Below are 20264 nucleotides of genomic sequence, written 5' to 3' on the forward strand. Positions count from 1 at the left end.
GGCAAACAAGTAAAGTGCCAAAATTTTGCATTGACAAGGTATATCAATTAGAGTACTGGAATGCTCAGGCCAACTCTTACAGCTAAATCAGCCAAACCCCAATCCTATTAAAAACCCAACACACAGCAAAGGTTAACTCCAACACTAGAACTGATGAATCAGGAATATTTTTAGTGGAACCTACCTGTGACCTTGCCCAAGGTGAGTGATTTGATGGCCTTAAAATCAATCTCAGAAAAGTTGTGCTTGAGTTTGAGAACTTGATCAACCTGGAAGAGGTCAATAAAATTAATTCATTACGACAGCATGTAGACACCTCTAGATCTCTCTGTACTGCAGACTTCTGGGAATGCTCTTAGCTGAAAATCAGTTAATTCTGCCCCCAAGCATGATTCAGTTTCTAAAGATAGCAAAGCAAATGTGCTTTGATTTTAGCATGAGAAACTGAAAGGTACACCAGAATAGTCATATAAAGGACTTTGAAGAAACTTCCCCAGCAGAAAAGCTTAAAATGTTTGACAATGAAATCCCCCTGGTTCCCAAAATCCATGTCTAGTCACTTCAGAATGCACTCAAAGGAGGCCTCCCTAGAAATGTATTGTGAAGATAAGTTCTGCATAGAAAAAAAACCACAGTGTAGCAGGCAACAGAAGACTGCTCCTTGAGGAAAACCCTAGCTTTTAGCATAAGCCTCCTTCCTAGACAACCAGGCCTACCCACCTTAACTGCTGTGCTAACTATGTTATCATTTTACCACCCAGATATGGAAGTTGTAGGCAAAAGAAAAACAAAGGCACTCTCAGTGCTTCTGTCTCCTTCTCATTCTATTCCTTCATTAACACCTGGCTTCTCTTTAGGCTCTGCCACCCTTCCCTGTTAAATGACTGCTGCCCAGATCTAGCCAATTTGTTTTGTAATATGAACTGCTATAATTAGCCTCAGAAAGCAGAAGGAGCAGTATGATGGTCATCTTCTCCCTGACTTAGAAAAATGATGCGGGGAAACAGGGCAGAAGAGGGTTCTCATCTCCTGTGAGGCTGTCACAGTCAGCATGACTTGCTTCAAGCAAAGGGACTGGGCATTGTCATGCACGTGTTGGCTGCACCCTGCATTCCCTCAGTCTTTCCTCTTCTGTGAGAAGATAAGGCAACTGGAGTCACATTTTATCTTGGGACACATACTCCTAATGAAATTATATTCACAAGTATTTGCTCCCCAGCTGTTTTTCTCATGTTGACAACATTTTTAATGATCCATACTGTATGCTTCCTCTGGGACTACAGGTCACACAGACATCCCCTAGCCCCAGCACCACTCCAATGGTCCAGATAAACTTGTGGCCAAAGGTGTTTCCTAATTCACAGATTGATAGAGACAAGTGAAGGATCACTCTACTGAAACCACCACGGTTGGGCACTCTTTGAAGCAGGGCCTGGATGGAGCTTTGGACTAACCCACAAGGCTGTTCTGCTGCTGATCCAGCTTTGGTTGCACCAAGTCAACGTGAAACCTTTGCCTCCTGCTGGCATTGAAATCAGTGGCTCTGTTTGTGGCATGAAATACTATTTAAGACTCAACAAAAGCCATGGCATACCTGAATGATGAGCTCTCTGCTTTCTCTGTTAATCTTCACATGGTGCAGCTCTCGATTGGCAAAATTTCCAGAGTCAACGGTGAAAATAAGGAGTCCATCCTTACTCAGCTTGTATCGGACCTGTAAACTTCCTTAAAAGCAGAGTAAAATTCTGTGTATAAAACCTGTGTCCATAACGAGACACTATTCAATACCTTTACACAACATATAACTACTTTTATTACAGTGGAGTAACAAGGTTAAAATGTCAAGAAAGAGGCTGAAGAGTTTGAACTGTAATGAAAGTGCAAAAAAATAATGCACTGGAAGAGTTTTCCTTCCTACTAGCTAATAGACTCTGCTATGGAGAAACATAACTTAATTGAGTCATTAAGTATATCAGAGGAGAGTGTGTCTGTGTGGGTCAGGCATTTTGCAATGCCACAAAAGCTGATCTACATTAGTCTGTTAAGGGTCGCTTCCACCAGAGGGCATACAGGTCTTGCACTGCTCTATTAAACTAATTTTGGTGGATTTTACTATTCCTTTTCATCAAGATGTAACAGACAGTGACAACTGTGAGAATTAGAACTTAATTTCAAACATTTAAAGGTCCAGACTCGTTATGATTTATATACAATACAAGAAAATATATACTGTAAATGATTATACAGAAAAAAATATTACTTGGATGTTCTAATGCATTTGAAGAAATAAATATAATTCATATAAAAATGAATGCCAAACATCTCTTTCAGTCTTTGTATCAATAAAAGCATTGTGGCTTCTGATAAATAACAGTACCACAACAAATCAAAATGAATGAGAAAATGAGGAATCAATATGAATTTTAATCCTTCCACAAATGACTACAGAGTCTATATATATATATATATATATATATGTAATTTAAAAGGAAAAGAACCTTTTCTGATAAAATTCTTTCAAGCTTAGTTTTCTAGGAATTAAGCAGCACAGAGAAAAATACTCTGTTAACTTCTGGAATTCTTTTTATGTGTCAGCCACCACAGTAAGTAGAACAACAGTGGTACCATAGAGTTAAAAAGCTTTTCTGGGACTACTGTTGGTGTCTCCAAGGAGAAAATGAATGCTGACAGCACCACAACCCTGAGCAAAGGTCCTTCATTTATTCCCTGTTCTGAAAATCATAATAAAAAAAAAATCTCCTACCTCCTTCCATTTCAGCGCTTTTCTTATTAATAGCACAAGTACAAACTATTGCAAGCATCACTAGATTTTACAGAAAGCTCCATACAAACATTACCTATGCAGAATGCTGGGGACTAATGGACTGATTGTCACTGAGGGATGTGTTCACACTGTTTGAGCTCTAGGACCGGTTTCAGTGTTTGCAGGGGCAATGCTTGTGTGTCCATCATGATGCAGCACCACGTCAGAGAAGCCAGTGGAACATCTGCACAAGCTCCTGCACATTAATGCTGCACTGACCCCACCATGCATGGCGCCTGGGACCCCAGAAGCAGCCTGGTTGGTTATGAGGTGAATGACCAGCCCTATTTTGCTTCTATATTCAGCCATATTAGTGCCGCAAGACTGCTTGCAGGTCTAGAGATAGTGAGAGGGGATACGGGGTGGTTTTCCTTCACTGCATAGCGTGGATGTACTTGCTCCCTTCAGTCTTGCAAGTTCTCCCTCGGTAATGTCAACTCTGCTGTCCTACAAGCTACTGCAAAACCACTTTTACTGAGCTTGAAGCAATGTATAAATTTCCTGCAGAGGGGCCGTTTTACAGTCTCTACGCAACTCACAGTGATGTTGGCAGCTCTTGTGATTTGGACTCAGAATCCAGTTAAGATTGTTTCTCCTTTTCCCTCACCAGGATGTTTGGCTGCTCAGGCTCCTCAGAGCTGTACTTTTTGTAATATTCAGTATATTCCAGATGAGCACTGCTGCTCTCTAGGCTTTGGAGGATAGAAACAAGCTTCCGAAAATGAGAGGGAAAATAAGAATGAACTACTAGGATGAAGGTTTTTTAGCTGATTGAGAGACATGTTGGATCAGTTGAGCTTTTAAAGTGAAAATAATTTAAAAAAAAAGGATAGAAAGCATTTACTTTCTCACACATAGTCATGGATGTTAGAGGGAAATCTGAGATCAAGGTCAGTAATGACTGCTGAATTATTCAGTGTGATATTATAGGTCCTGATTCAGCTGCCCTGAATCATACTGCAAAGCTCCATCCACTCATTGCACAGCCAGACCAAGGAGCTACTGTCTGTCACTGTTCACGTGCCACGTAAAGGTCCAATTTAAATCACAATCTCATTTTCTGGTACTGAATTAATGAACAGGGAATAACAATGCAAACATGTTAGAATGATTTCACTCTAGAAAGACATGAGAAGAGAAGCGCAAGTGCAACAAAGTTAAGGGACCTTCTTCAGACCTGCTCATTAGGGCAGCAGGAGAGTCGATAAAAATGGAAAGGTTGCCTAACCCTGCACACCACAGCTAAGATGACCACACAAAATAAGCTGAAAATAAGATCTGACAGTGTAACAGCTTGGTCCAAACTAAAAATCTTGTCTCAGAAGAAGCACTTGATACCTCTGGAGCCTTTGAAAGTGTGAAAAATAGAACAGTCGCTAGATTTGATTTGTGACCTTGTACTAGTTGCTTAGTTTATAAATGTGAAAAGACTTTGCTATTCTCATGCTATGAACATGCAGGTATATAAAATATAAATGGTACTACTATATTCAGGTGATTAACACAGCAACCAGCACATTTGTGTTCAAAGAGAGCCAGCAAGATATGCAATCTATCTAGGCACTCAGCTGCTACAAACAGGGATATATGCATTAACTTCATCAGAGAAAACTGATTTTAAACCAGAAACCATCTGTTCCATTCGTTGCGAGACAATGGAGGAGGTTCTTGACATCCATTAAGAACAGATCTTATTTTCTGCAGTGGTACAATTTTACCTTAAATCATTTAAATATATCAGTGAATAGTATCTTATTTTATCAAATTGCTCTGAATTCCAATGGCAACTTTCTTTGGATGTCTGCTCTTCAAAACCATTGAATTCAAGTTGGCTTTTTGTCTGAGGTCAAATTTGCATTAATATAAACCAGAAGTATGTGGGCTCATCTCTCCAGAGGTGTTCTAGAATTTACAGCAGTATAGCTGAGAGCTGATTTTGGCTTGTATTCAGTACCAAAACTTTTTCTGTTTTCAGAGTACAGATTAATTTGTCTGGCAGATTACATTTTACTACTTTACAGGCATAATAAATGGATTATTAATTAAGATTATTATTAAGAATTTTTTGTCCTCTGAATTTTGATTATCTGGTCTGCTGACTTTCTTCAACACATCAACCCAGTGTCACTAACTGCAAATAAAAATCTGTGCCTAAACCAGTTCTATTCTCTCTCTATTTTGTATCATTTTTGCCTCACAATAGGGATTCACACTAATCATAAGCAGCATAATTTCTGGCAGTCTTGTTGCAGTCATGCCTGTCATCCTCCTCATCTCCCCATGTCTGAGGATGCACACCTGGAGTGCCATAATGTTCAAGCAATGCATTGCCTGTTGTGTTTTCTTCCTTCTGTAATGTATGTGGAATTGCTGGAGGACTTTTCTATTAAGTCCATACAAGAGTCATGGAAGGAAAGAGAGAGGTATCGTATTTTTGGCCTTGGACTGGAGAATTTTACTGAGCACACTACCCCGGCAATGTTATAATAGGTATGAGTAGATTCACGCTTCATTATTATAATAATCCCTTTCAACTTCAAATTCTGCAAACTGCAGATCAGCCTGGAGATAGCTCCATAACAGCCCACAAAAGGAACAGGCACAGTTTAGCCACAGTGTTACACAGCATAGAGTGTCCTCTGTTTGCCACTTCGGGAAGAAACAAGTCCACATGGGTTGCCATGCTACTGTGATGAGGCCACTACCAGTATCAGATCTGGATTGCTACACATCACTGTGGTCTTCAGTCTGTAATCTGCAGTAGTATAATCTGTGATTGCAGGGCTGAATGACACCTCTTTGTTGATATGAAACAGCTACAGAGCCATTTTAACAGGGTTCCTGGGGGTCCCCTTCTGCAGAGGGAAGTTCTGGGAAACAGAGACCAAAGGGAAGTATTTATATTTTCCCACGCTGATGAGTAGCTTGTGGATCAAGTGCCAGCATAATCAACCTCCAGACAGCTACAGGAATAGCACAGTGCCTTCAAACTGCTTCTGCCTTTTTGCTGAGAACACGAAAGATGTAGTAGTAACTCTTAAGTCTAGTGGTAATAACGACACTATACTGGTTAGAGATTTCTAAGTGTTCAGACTGAAGAAGAAAAAAATATTCCCATGCCACACTGTGTGAAGACATACCTTGGCCATGTTACAGGTTCTATGTCCAAAACATTTTCTGATTAAATATGTCAACAGAAAAGTTGTCTTTCTTTTTTCTGTGTCTACAGCAGTGCCTGCGTGGAATGTCAAAAACATCTGGTAGTTTGTGGCCTATGCCCACTAATTTTACATTAATTCTGGACTGTCAAACTTGTGTTGAAAATGTAACAGTAATTTTTAAATCTTTGGCTGGAAAAGAGAGCATGGGAAAATGTTATAGAATGTTCTAGCTCAGGAAAAGACTTCTTGGCTTAAAAGATCTCACCTAGTGCTAGCTGTTTGGCTAAAAGGTTACAGCAGCTCTACAGAAAACTAAAAAAATTGATACCAGGAATTTGATCTATAGATCCATCATTCATAAGCAAGGTTCTTGTCACATGTCACCAGGACCACAGGTGTTGTGCCATTTAGACTTGAAGAACCAAACAGCAAGGAACGGAACATGATGTCTTTGGAGTCTGAGACTTCTCTGCAGGACCTTCATTGACAAAAACTGGTTTTAAATGAGCCCATTTTGAACCCAACGTCTCCGCCAACTTCAATAGCACTTTTTAATGACTTAAACTGCCTGGAGCAGCTGGCAAGACATCTTGCACTGCTCAGAAAAGCTGAGGTTACTTTAAGGAGCCACTGTGGGTGGCACACATAAAACATACAACTTTATCGCCATCATGTAACATCAGGAAAAATCATTTAAATCAGGGAAGATGACAACTCAAATTTGGGAGAAACATAATGTATAAAAAGAAACACTGCATTAGGAAAAGGGGCTCGGACAACCCCTGCATGTCCCACTGCCTCAAAGGCACTCAGAAACAAAGGAGTTTATGACCAATAGAACCTCTTACAACTGTCTCAAACCAGCACTCACCCTCATCAGACTGTAAGATGTTAATTACACCACTGCATCTACCCTCAGCACTCACTTAAGCTATAGCTAAAAGAGAAAACAATTAAGGAAGGCATCAGTTAAACAAAGGGTGGAATATATTAGTGAGGTTATTGATATGGCTATTATGAAGAAAAAAAAAAAAAAAGAAATATTTAGCCAAGAAAGCCATTTGCTGCTCATAAGGTGGAAATGTTTGTTCGCTCCTGACTGCAGAACAGTGCATGACAGTTTTCAGTTCTCTCTACCACAAAATATCTCTGGCAACTTGCACAGATTCAGCACGACAGTGTCGGTCTTCATAGCCTAGATATTTAAAAATGAACTACTACTTTCTCAGTTAGGAGCAGCTGGCTAAGAAACCTGCTCCTTAATTAGCAGCTTCTCCCCAGGGATATTTACTCAGTAAATTTACTCTTCAGTGGAAGTGCCGCTGGTGATTTGAAAGAAACAAGGCCCATCTCTTCAGCATCCAGTGGTATTTAACTAAGAAAGTACTTGCAGATTTTAGGAGGCAACTCCTGCTGTTTTGCATGGTGAAAACAAAGAGGTGAAACAGTTGAACATATTTGTTGATATGATTACTCAGCTACTGCATTTGATTAAATGACACTTTTATATAAGGTTACAAAAAAGAGACGTCCCCACAAATTTTTGTAATTTTTATGTTAGTGAAAAAAAATGGTGTTCATTTGAAAGCCTCCCACTCAAAGCTTGAGACATTCAGGACTTAAGGATCATATTCAGGCAATTTTATTTCAAAAATTCACTTTCACTTCGCATTTCTTCAACTTGGAAAAAAGCCCTTAAAGGAGGCTACGTGGAGGCCCACGACCTCAGTTCACTTTGCAATCCTACTAGGCAGCTGGATCCAGATTGAGAATGTCACTTAAACATCAACAAATGTACCTAGTTCCCTGACATGACTGACAAAAGTGTTTAACCTTCATAGACATCTTATTCCCACTAGCTGCCAGTTGGCTTAACAAAGGCTGACCGGCAATTAAAAAGGAATTGGCAGATGCTTCTTGCTCCAAAGCTAGAAAATATTGCAAGTCTAAAAGATGACCGAGAGGACCACAGTCATAAAGCTCACCGTGCACATAATGAGTGGCTTAAACACGGAGCTTATTTCAGACATTTTAAGGGGAACGCTTGTCTGACCAAAACAGCCCATGTCCCTGCCAATGTGGCTGGCCTAAAATAGGAACTGGGCTAACCCATGGATGTGGGATAACACTAAACACTGTATTTCCAGTTTAGCTCACAGGTAAGCATACACAGTGGTGTATTTATGTATCCTGGAGGTGACAGATAGAGCACTGCCACAATCTCCCAGCTTGGATGATTGCTGACAAATCATCTTCCTTCTTTGTGTCACAGTTTATCTGTTGGTGAAACAGGTGAATTTTAACATCCTTTGGAAAATGACATGAAACTTCTCGGTAAGCAGCAATTTTAGAAAGTATTATTAGTCATTACCATCACCTCTCTACTCCCCAGCACTTCTTTCTGGGGAAGGGACTGGTTATTCTTTCTTTTACATGGTGATGCTATGTTAATTATCTTTTTTTCCCTGAAGGTGACAGTAAATATGAAGGAAAGACCAGAGGGCACCAGGTGCAGTTAAATCTCCCTGAAATTACCTGCTTTCTGATGGTGACATTTATTCTGGTAAATTTTAACTTATACCTTTTCTACACATTCTTAAGAATTTTTAAAGTAATTTAGAGACTCTTCATTAACAGAAGCTATCTATACGCTACTGTTGGATCTGATGTTCAGATCTCTCCTCCTGTCTTTAAAGACACACTGGATGCCATTAGTCTTCTCATGGTCAGACATTCAGTAGGGTCTATGATTTACTCACCTTTTTATGTAGAAAAATCTTGGCAGGCTTTCATCTTACACTGTACTTTTCATTTAAGACTAGTGTAGCAGCCAGGTTGGAAGGACGTTGGAGGTTTTATTCTTTATCCAGTGAATGAAATAAAAAGTACCATCCTCTGAATTTTATTCCAAAAGCTCAACTTGGCTTTGCAAATTGTGCATCATCGCTAACTCTGTGTGAACAGCTCGCAGGCAAAAAATGGCTGAGATAGTCTGTTGTGATGCCCTGAGGAATTCACACCAACCTACCCATACTGAGATCCTACCTCATGGTTTCCATTCTTTTCCTAATATCTTTCAATCATTCCTGTTTCAGTTTTGGCAGAACAGATACCTATTCAAGGAAGAACTTGTTTCATGCTGGCCTAACAAATAACCATAATGTTCAGCAATGAGAATACAGAAAAAGATGATCTGAACAGAAAAAATGAAATAATCAATTTGAGTACTAGATGATGTCTGTGGAGCAGGAGAGTGAGCAATAATATTAAATAAAACTAGATACAAATAATCATATGCCTCTCATTTCAAACCTTCTTTTTATTCTTAACTCATAATAAAGACAGCACAGAACTTTGTGGATTAGTGGCTTTCTAGAAGTTAATGTTCCTTGTCTGTGTTGAGCTCTACAGACACTGCCTGACTGGTGATGAATCCCTGTGAGATGTTCTGGTCCTCTAACCAGAAAGTCCATCTAAGCGCTGCCAGTTTCAAAGGTTATGCCACCCCCTGTGACTGGAGAAGTTGGATCCTTTAATCAGTGACCCAGATACTACAAACAAGATAAAGATGAGTGTTTGGACCCAGGCTGGCTCTTCCAAGTATCATTACCTTGGGGTCCGTGTCCTGTGGAAACAGCTACACTGCTCCAGGGCAGCACTTGAGCCCACAGTGCTGAGAGCTACAGCTCTCCCTACACAGCTCTCTATGTCCACAACATAGATCATTCACATGTTAAGAATAACTGAAAAATGAGTACTATCAAGCTTCAGGGCTAAAGGTTTTGGCAAAATGGTTCTGAAAAGACCCTAATTTCAGAATTACTGAAGAGCATATACACATATATGCAGCATCCATATAAACACAGGAGCTTATGACCCGCTATCCTTCTTCTCCAGTCTTCCAGTACAGCTCCACAGAAATCCAACAATAAAATGACTTTTCAATTGCAAAATAAGAGCCAGGAACTTAAATCTTCTAGGAGATAAACACCTCCTCCAAGCAAATGGGAATGCATGTTTTCTTCCAAGCTGATTATCTGTAGACAGTGGTCTGGGATTTTATGCCAGACACCAGTAAGTTCAAAGTCAGTCTCTATTTATGCAGAACACAGATCAATTATTAACTGCATGCTCAGCCTTTCCTGCTCAATGTAATCCAATTACAGTTCCCTTGTTTTTCCCTTGCGGTTCTCCAGAACATCTCTTGACCCTTCAGTATGGCAAAATGATCCTCATGAGTACAAACATGTCTATGAATTGAGCTAATGAGACAGATCTTTCAGTTCTCTCCTCTTGGAAAGCAGATAAAGAAATCTGCCAGAGTCCTTGGCTGAATGTTGTGGCAGCCTTTCCTTTCTAAGTCTTGCACACTTAGAGATTTAAAGTGCCATATGCTAAAACAAACAAACAAACAAAAAATTGGTTTGGGAACTGAATCCAACTCTTTCCTCAAAGACTTTTTAGTGCTGGATTTGAAACAAAAACTCTAATCAGTATTCCATTTCCTGTGAAGTGTGCTTGCAGCAGGGAATCATCCAAAGGATCACAGTTGTTTCTAACCACAGGAGCTTCTCTGTTTACCTAAAGAAACTGATTGGGAGAAGTCCTGTCACCCCAACCCTTTCAACTCATGATGCCACAGCCAGCCTCCCATTTACAGACAACTGGGGAAAATTTCTTTACATTCACCATTCCCAGTGAAACTCTCACTGGCCCTTCAGTCAACAAATAACATAAGATTTCAGGGCCAACAACAGAAATTGTTCGAAAGTATAAGATATATAGTCCTATCTGCCATATGAAATCACTTAATGTCTGTGAACCAAAGCCAGACCAAGAACGATTCTCAGTCACTCACAGACAGTTGCTTGAAAACTAGTCTCCTCAACAAAGCTGTCTCCCACAGTTGCCTGCTCCTCATCTATTAAAAATAACTATACCTGAACCTGAGCACCTGCGCAAGTTGTTCAATGGGTGTTTAAAGTCTGTAAGCCAGAATGTGTTCTCAAAAGATAAGACTATTGCACTAACAATAGCAGATCCTAGAGGGTCTTTCTGTAGCCGTTAGTTATGTTCTCTGGTACCCACATCACAAAACTAAAGCCTGCAAGGTGATAAAGCAAAAGATCTAGCAAAATCAACCCCAAAACCCACCCAAGTGTTCCATTAGGTGCTATTTTCCCTAATTATTTTAGCTTTGCCCCATTGGACTCCAGGATGCACAGCATGAACAGAATAAAAATGTTTTTTGCCTCAAAGACTGAACTAGATTTTTTGCCTTTCCTGACCACTGAATGACAAAGGCTTTGTTTTTGCTTGAGAAAAGTTGATGGAGATGCAGCTTAACAAACTTGAAAAGCGAAACCAACAAGAATTCACATGCCTTCAATAGAAAGGCTGCATCCGACTTAGAGACAGGAGATCACAGTAGATTTGTAGTCTATTTACTTCAAATGTCAGCTGATTTCAAGTCCTTATGAGACAGGGCAATGGAGTTGATCTGGGTTCTGCTACTAAATGCTGAGTATCAGAGACCTAACAGAAGAATTTTTCCAGCTGTTTTCATTTGTACTTTTGTTTTTAACAGTTTTGTGCTTTTTTTTCCTTGTCTTTAATCTTTCCTATGCAACTTCAGAGTCTTGGTTTCCAAAAGAAATTGAGAACAGAGCTCACTGTGATGGCAATAGGTACTAGATAGAAACAAAGAAAAAAAAGGACTCAAATTGTTAAGTTTCTTATGAGATCAGATAATAAATGTAGATAAATTTTCAATCACTCTAGAACAGTTCGAGATTCTATCTTTTTTATTTGATGTTGGCTATCTGCTGTTTTTCTAGATTAGGAATCATATTGTTTCCATGGAGAAAGCCAACAACACTGAGAATCAAAGACTCGGGAAAACATTTTCTAGACAACATAATTCATCATATTCATATCACATTTGATTACTTGCTGGGGAGAAAGAAGAATGGAGTAAGGAGGAGCACTAACAGTTCCTTTTTTAACATTTTTTAACCCACATCAGTTATTGTCTTTAGAGATCGAGACAAAGATTATAATACTAAGGTACTGACAACTTGATGAAATCCTGTATATTAGTAAAAATGTACAGTGAAAACTTAGCCTAGGAAAGAAAAAAATATTTTTTCTGGGCAGTAGCTTCCTGTGATGTAAATAATTTCTGTGGACAAACACTGGAAATGCTAATTAGAGATGTTTACACATTTTCTGTAGCTTAGTAATGGGCACTATAATTTGAAATTTCTACAGCACAGATATTAAAAATGCATGGCCAATTATTATAGTACTGCTAATTTTATGGATGTAGGATCAATGGGACTATGTGAGCTTTACAAACATACCTATATATACACACATATACATATCAATCTTTATATAATACGTACACACCTATACATATGTGTACCTTAAGAATCTGTGTGTACAATATGTAGGAGTGGGGAGGAGAGAACAATGCTAAGTTATTTGATACAGTTTTCAAAGGCATAAAAGATTTAAAAGTGTTAAGTATTAACTAATGATGGAAAGAATCCCTAAGCCATCTTTAAAAACATCAGCTTTTGAAAACTTACCCATAAACTGCCAGGATATGAGCCAACCGATCAGAGGTAAGAACAACCTTGTGATAAAGAGAAGTTATTTGGGTGGGAACTGTGTCTAGAAATAATAGCTGCTAGGCACTACTGAGCTTCTCATTTCATAGAATGAGGTCATCTGTTTTGGTCTAGAATTGTAGCTTCTACATTGACATATGGTTGTACCCAACATCCATCATAGCTTTACCTCCTTCATCAACCACCTGCCCTCTAAGACTCCAAGTGCTGGAAGGGCTTTCTGTGTGGGCAGCATTGATCTGGGTCGGTGAAGCCATGAGTGAGCATGAGGAGATTTTATTTCCATTCTCAGACCTGATGCTGTCCTGTTGGATAACGCTAAATGAATCATTTTATTACCACAATTCTAGTGTCTCAATCAATATGTACAGTATCTTTTAACAATATGGCCTTCTTTACAGACTGACAGTGCAAAGAATGTTGGGGTTAAATGTGATTATTTATTAATTTTATTGAAAAAAATTGATTTTACAGGAAACTTTTAACACCTGATTGGATTAGACCATAGCTGCCTATACTTTCATATAAGGCCCTTTTAATATAGTCTAACAATGAATAAGCCTTGCAGAGACTTTCGCTTCTTTTATGTTAAATATTTAACACAGGAAGTCTGAATTACCAGAAACATTCTTCTCATCACCACTTCTATTAACCAATAATTTGCCTAGTTATTTTGTGGATAACAGAAAAGTGAGAATGCCCATTCTCATTTCACCAAGAGTCTAACCTTTATTTAACCAATCAGCTATTCAACAGAGACCTTCTTAGGTCCTGCTATACACTGTCAAACTCAGCAAGATTCCTTGAAAATAAGCCAATAAGACAGAAGGAATCACACTCACTTTTAATGCTACAAAAGACATTATTATTCATAGTCCAGTAACTTTATGACAGCATAAACCTCTTGGAGGAAAAAAGACTAACCTATCTGAACATTATTTTCATTGGAATAATTTCAGTTCCAACAAGACTAAAAATAAGAGGATATGAGATTAAAAAAAAAAATAAATTAAATTTGGGACAAAAAGCAGAGAATCATAGAATCGTTTTCATTGGAAAAGACCTTTAAGATCATTGAGTCCAGCTCTAAACCATATGCCTAAGAAAAGGAGGATGAAGACAGGATTTTTTTTTTCTAAACTTCTAAAAGATTTGTCATTAATCAGCTGGGGATTCAGCCTTGAAAATAAAATTAATTACAAAACAAAAGCATCATGTTTACCCTTCCAACTTCCAATGCTAACAAATAACTCTGTGAGCTGTCTACTTTTCTGCTTAGTAATTTCTAACCTGGCAGGTTTTTATATGTGACTGAAATGACTATCTTGAAAGAACGACACAGAAGCATGCACAACGTAACCCTGAAAGAGACTTTCAGGAGTTAACCAACGTCAGCTAGTTATCTGAACAATTCTTTGCATACCGTGCTACATTTTGTAGTCCAGGGGTTTGAAGCCTGACATTTCACCAACCCTCTAAACCACTCTTATCTTCTTTTTACAAGTGAGTAAATACAGGTACAGATCTGAGAGAAGTGCCCTTGTTTAAATTGCCGGACTGCGCTCAGAGCTGCTCCGCCTAATCTTCAGAAGCACTGAGAATCCCTATCTCCATCTGAACCTAAGTAGAGATCTGCAGACAGAGCAGTTGCCAAAATGCAAGGCTTATCTCTGCTCCTGTTGAGCTGCTGCAAGAGATTCTGGTGTCCTGATCCCAACCCCTTCCCCAACCACTATTAGAGAGTTTCTCCCTTCCAGAACTTCACAATTATATCTTGCTCATGGTTGCATTTCATCAATAAAAGTCAATTGACTCATGTTTCTAAGGTCATTTTACACTATGCTGGCAAAAGTAAAGGTGATTTAAATGGATATTACATTTTCATTCACTTTAGGGCTATTTTCCATTGCCTGAGTGGCATCAAGAGACCTGAGTGTAACTGAGAAGCAGATTCCGAGGTTTCACCTCAGCAGCTAACCTCTGGCACCCTGGAGTTACGCACTGGAATATTTATATATCTGAAAATCATAAACACTTGCTTCCAAGAGCAAATCAGAGAAGGAAATCTGGAACTGGATGGGAGAAGAGAGAGGGTTTCCTCAGTTGTGCCACCACCCTGCTGCAATACTGCTTAGAGGAGCTGGGTTCAGGCACATACTCTCCCAGCCGCTTCTCCCAGGAACTGGGATGCTCATCACATGCCAGCCCAAATGTTAGCTGCCTAACATGGCCAGGAGATAAACTATTGCAAAAAGCATATAGCGATTAAAAGCTTCCCCACCACGCCCCCCACCCCTTATAGTTTCATTTGACATACTTGAAAGCTTAGCTATTTCAGAATTTGCAAGGCTTCAGAGTGGTCTGGGTCATTCAGTCAAGTGCACGTATTCAACCACACAGCATTAGATTTCTATTGTTCTGCCACAGGCTGGTGACTCACCAATACGCTTACTCATCACTTCCAGTGCTCCAATGCCTGAATAACTCTTGAATAATTCAAACATCTTCATTTTTCAAGGATGATGTTTGTCTGGAGTGAGTTTTCTGAAAGCACTGTAAGGACTCAGGAGCCAGAGTCTTACTGAAAAGATGTAGGGCCTATGCCCCTAAAATCTTTATGTTTTCAAAAAGTCCCCACACCATGTACCTTTTAATAGAAAATGGATTTACACCTCATGCTTTGATCTGTGAACATAGAAAACTTTGATTTTCTGGCTTTAATAGTCGAACAAACTGGCCATACTCCATTAAAACAACCCAGTGAAGAGCAATACATGTGCCAAGACAAAATGCAAAAGATAAAATGATAATATATTTCTGCACCAAGTGTTCTTGTACATTCATGGTATTTCTCATTCCCTTATCTTGGAGGCCTAATGGATCTTAGTGTGGAATAAATAGCAAGGAATTGCTATTGTACAGTCTTGCCAAATGGAAGTCAGAGCACATTTTAAGTCCAAACAACATGATTATTCAAAGACTGAATAGGCAAGTGTAGCACTGAATGCCAAATAAAGGGACATAAAAAAGAGTGATCGCCATTTGCGTGAAGTGAATACCATGAAGGTGATAAAGTTGCAGACACAGAAATGAACTTAAATCAGTGGAGAATTCTATACTATTCTCACAAACCCCAGTTACACTGGTCTCCCTTTGGTAGCAAATCAAGAGTACTTACCATTCTTGGAGAGAATCACAGCCAAATATTCATGAAAGTAGGTGTTGATGTAGAGCAGAAGGCTTGGAGTATGTGCCGTAAGAAAGCTGAATGCAATATTTTCCTTGGACATGACAGCATCCGCATAAATGGCAGAGCTTGAGGTGCTTGCGTTTTTTGTTACAGGGTAAGGTTCTTGGAAAATATAGGTAACAGAAGTGCTGGCTTCAAATAATGCGGAAACCTCTGAAAGCATACATAAACCAAGAGAATAATTTCATCTACTGCAATTTCAGATCTCCCAGGTAGGCATGAATTAAGCTGACACCCTCCGAAGCAGAACACTGCAAAATGTCCCTGACCCAGCTGTTACCACTTCCTTAATTTCGACTAGGAGTGTGTCCTTCCTTACAGTCTATTTGTCTGGCACAGAGAAGGACAGTCTATGGAGAAAAGCCTTTAAATTAAACTATTTTAGTGCTGGAATCAGAGCTCCACAAGATAGGCTAAAATGTCTGTTGGCCAAACAAATACTCAGTTCACCATCTACTGACAGCTGACATAAAAAGCAATATTCTCTGCCTTTCTCCCACAGTAAAGACAATATATTTGTCCTTTGCAGTCTCCTTTTTAAACAAAGTCATTATTAAAGCAACACACTGACCCAAACACAGCCAGTAAGGTAAGCTGAAACATTTACCTGTGCATGCTCAAATCCCAAGAACTCACACTTATGTTTTTCAATAAACAAAATATAGTCCGGCCATGAAATACACAGATGTGATAACAGCAGTTTTTTCTAATGTGAAACACAGTAATGTTAGGATGGTGATACTTTCACCTACAAACTGACTACAAGTACCTTCTCTAATAAAGCACCTCCCCCTCTACAGCAGCATCTCCTAGCAGGACACTATGTGGTTATTTGATATTCCTCTCGTGGCATCAGTGCCAAATCCTCAGCTTATGTAAGTGGGCATAGTGCTGTGGACTACAGTACGACTAAGCCGATTTACACCAGCAGATGATTTGGCCCACTTAGTAAACCTGCTGCATTCATGAGGTGAGTGGCAGCCGTGGAAATAAAAACACTCACTTTGTACCTTGCTCTTATTGAACAGGAGTTTTGGTAGTTCCTTTCTCCCCCAAAGAACATGCTATCTAAATTGAATGTTCTTCATTTGCCCTGCTCCTTTTTCTGGTATTGGCAACATCTCCTATGAGCCACCAGAAAGGTTCAGTGAGGACACATTCACCACAGAGTGAATCACGCAAATCAGTTTTCTCCTGAATGCTTCACACTTATTTTTAAAATCTCATAACATTTCAATGGCTTGTCACAGAGATGGCAAAAATACTTAAAAAACTACCTCTTTTTGTCACACCATTGCTCCAAAACTCTATAACAAAAAGCTCTCAAGATTTTGTTAAGGTGAACAAAGCTAGATGAGGTTTAAAAACAAGCAAACTAAACATTCAGACATGGGTAGACAACTGTTATGAAAAAATCTCAGCCCTATTTGCTAATGTTTGGGCCATTATATGCAATTGAATACTGGAATCATAGTGGGATGTAGCTGGCAACTTTAACAGGACAACTAGTATCGTTTTAATTTCTGAGGCCACTGAAGTCAACAAAAGGAGGTGTTACAACCTGCTTAAGATAAACACTTAGAAATGCTGAAGTGACAGCTGATATTAGAATGTCTTATTGTAACATCAGGGACACTAAACTGACAGGAGTGAAAATGCTGTAATTCAGAGACCACTAAGGACTTAGGATCAAAGCTCAGTGCCTACCTTCCTTACAGAAAGGTCCTTCATAGGCTGAGTTGGTACAATCACAGGAGTAACCGTTATACTTCTCCACACATTTTCCTCCATTATGGCACAGGTTACCATAACTGCTGCAATGTCCTGGACATCCAGGTTTAACACCAGACGTCATTTTAGCTCTCTCTTCAAGGTCAAGTTTCTGTCCATTTAAATGCAGAGATCGAATGCATCCCAAAAATCCCTTTTGTCTGGAAGCTGTTCCCCCTGAAAAAGAGAGAAAAAAGGACATGCATTCATTGGTGAGTCTGCACGGTGATCAAAGCCCTGAAGTCCAACACAGAGGTACAAATATGAGTCCATGAATTTTAAAAAATATTATATATCAATGCATACAGTGGCAAAAGATGATGGACAGCTCTGGAAACTAAAGTTCTCTATCTTTATGAAAGGACTAAAAAGCTCTATGTGAGACTTTCTTGTTGCCATTCTTCTCCTTCCTGCCTTATCTACTGCCCTGTCTGGCATTTAAACTGCAAATTCATTTGGGAAAAAAAGATTAGCTTTATCGTATGTCTGCATATCACCTAATACATGAGAAAGCCAAACCTATTTTTTTGTTGTTGTTGTTGCCATAGCACAGGGTATAAATAACACCCTAATCCCAACAGCAGGTGAGTTACACATGCTGATGAGTCCAGATAGCAGGGATGAATCAGGTTCAGCACCAGGTCTGCTGGCTGAAGGGAAATGACTTGATTCAGAATTTATGCATGACTGCCCAACCTGATGTTGCACGTGAATGGCTGTTGTAGGAAGGAAACATGAGTTCAGGTCACAGTTGTGTTATTTATTACAATTGTTCAATATAATTGGGTTTCTTCCTGAAGATAAGAGCTGTGTGGATCTACACAAGAGGGCAGTTCTGTCTCTACAAGCTAACTAGCTTCTTATCTGCCCAATGAAGACATTTTTTTCCATAAGAGGTAATCTCTAAGAATAACTATAATGATGACTGTTAGAGTACTTTGGGAAAATATCACCATTTTTCTTATTATGGGCTTTGTTTGGCAGTGGCCAATGTTTTTCTTTTGAAGATACTGTAATTTTGATTGCTGCTAAGAAATCTAATTCTGGTTCAGGAAGTAACAGCATTTGTAGGCTCTGAAATGGCAGCTTTATTGGTGATTTTCCTGCAAAAGCAGTATGAAAGGGGTCATCTTTCCAAATTATTCTCTTGTAGAAGTTGGTTCTATATCAAAGTGCATGAGGTATCTTTTGCTAAGTCCTTGCAGAAGAGCATCTGTTTTTTCATAAATTGTTTAATTAAGCAAGACTTGTGCAAACTAAGACAATGAAGCAATGGTTTGAAAAGCAATCTCACCAAAACCCTGTTGTTCTGCTATACCATTTTCACATATTTTCTTTCTGTTGCACTAATAGCAGAAATTCTGATTTTGAATAAGTATAGTTGAACTATAGGATAGTATGTGTGAGACAGGTTTACTTCATGCTTATTTTAGTATGGCTTTGTGAGAGAAACAAATATTTTCTTTTCAGATGTGCAAATGCTATCTCACTTATTTTAAAGGCCCTCTGAACACAAGAATTGGACCTTCAACATTTGCTGCACTGTGCACACACAATCCTTTTCTTTGGAGATTTTGCTCCAAAACTGTACATACCGTATAACTTAAATGTTTTACTTAGTAAAACAGATTTTAGGTTAAGCCTCGGGACCACAAACACAGAGGTTAAGGCTGCTCTTTGCTGAGGGGTGGTGACAGTCAAATGAGCCATGCTGCTTTCAGCAAGGTATTTATACAGTTGAATTTTACCTAGAAGCCTTGGGGAAAGGAAGAAGGTCTAAGAGTATGGGGCAAGAAGTTCACAGAGTACTCCTGGCGTAGCTTGATGACACAATTGGATAAATTATTAACACTCAATCAATGAACTGAGGATTTGCTTTAAGAAGCAAAGGACTTTTTGATGGTAAGGGATTAGGATTAGGGAATCTGAAGTGGCCTGAATAAATATTAGGAGATTTCTTGCTTTATGTAACTGATACAAAGAACAGGAAAGGGCATGAAAGTATAAGAATCATAACTATTATTACTCAGGAGTAGGAGAACTTGCTGTGATATTCCTCAGAAGACATCCAAGTCACACTTGCTAGTCTCAAACAATGTTGTACAAAACAGTCAGGATATGCAAGGAGTTAATCATTAATTCCTCCTCATGGCCTCCAAAATATCCCCAAGTGTCTACAGATTCCTTTTAAAACAACAGTAAACAAAGTATGCCCTTTCTTTTTCTCTCCTTCCTTTTCTCTCTCTCCCAACAAAGTTTCTCAGATGTTTACTCTCTCTGGGGTACATTGCATTGGGACTGTCTACAACAGACAGAGGAGATTCACCTAAGGATTCCTTGCTCCCTTGTTCCCAAGTCAAAACCAGGAATCCAAGCACTTAACTTTGCTAGCCTCCTTAACATTCCAAATAAATAGCACAAAAACTTCTGATCAAGGCTTTATGCATCAAATTAAAGAATTTGTATTTTGTTTCTCCGATGTTACCAGTTGAGTGAAAATCACTACCTTTCCCCTCCCCATACTGAAGTGTTATGGTCATGCCTTCTCCACTAGAAAAGACAGTTTCATCTCTGAATACACCATGAGAGGACATGATGACACACCTCCTCCAGGACCACAAGGA

The 20264-nt window shown here is 39.1% G+C and overlaps 1 protein-coding gene across 1 annotated transcript in view; it reads right to left on the bottom strand.

Moving 5' to 3' along the window:
• The window catches only part of CNTNAP5 (contactin associated protein family member 5), a 557878-nt gene that overhangs the window by 15248 nt on the left and 522366 nt on the right, over positions 1-20264 (bottom strand). Inside the window, exons 23-26 of the mRNA XM_082057253.1 lie at positions 17578-17817; positions 15795-16023; positions 1595-1721; positions 185-269 (exon numbers count right to left, since the gene is read on the bottom strand). Coding sequence (XP_081913379.1) covers positions 185-269; positions 1595-1721; positions 15795-16023; positions 17578-17817 — 681 coding nt within the window. The remainder of the gene's footprint in view (positions 1-184; positions 270-1594; positions 1722-15794; positions 16024-17577; positions 17818-20264) is intronic.

This window comes from Streptopelia decaocto, assembly GCF_964273445.1.
Source record: "Streptopelia decaocto genome assembly, chromosome: 6".
Classification (NCBI taxonomy): Eukaryota; Metazoa; Chordata; class Aves; order Columbiformes; family Columbidae; genus Streptopelia; species Streptopelia decaocto.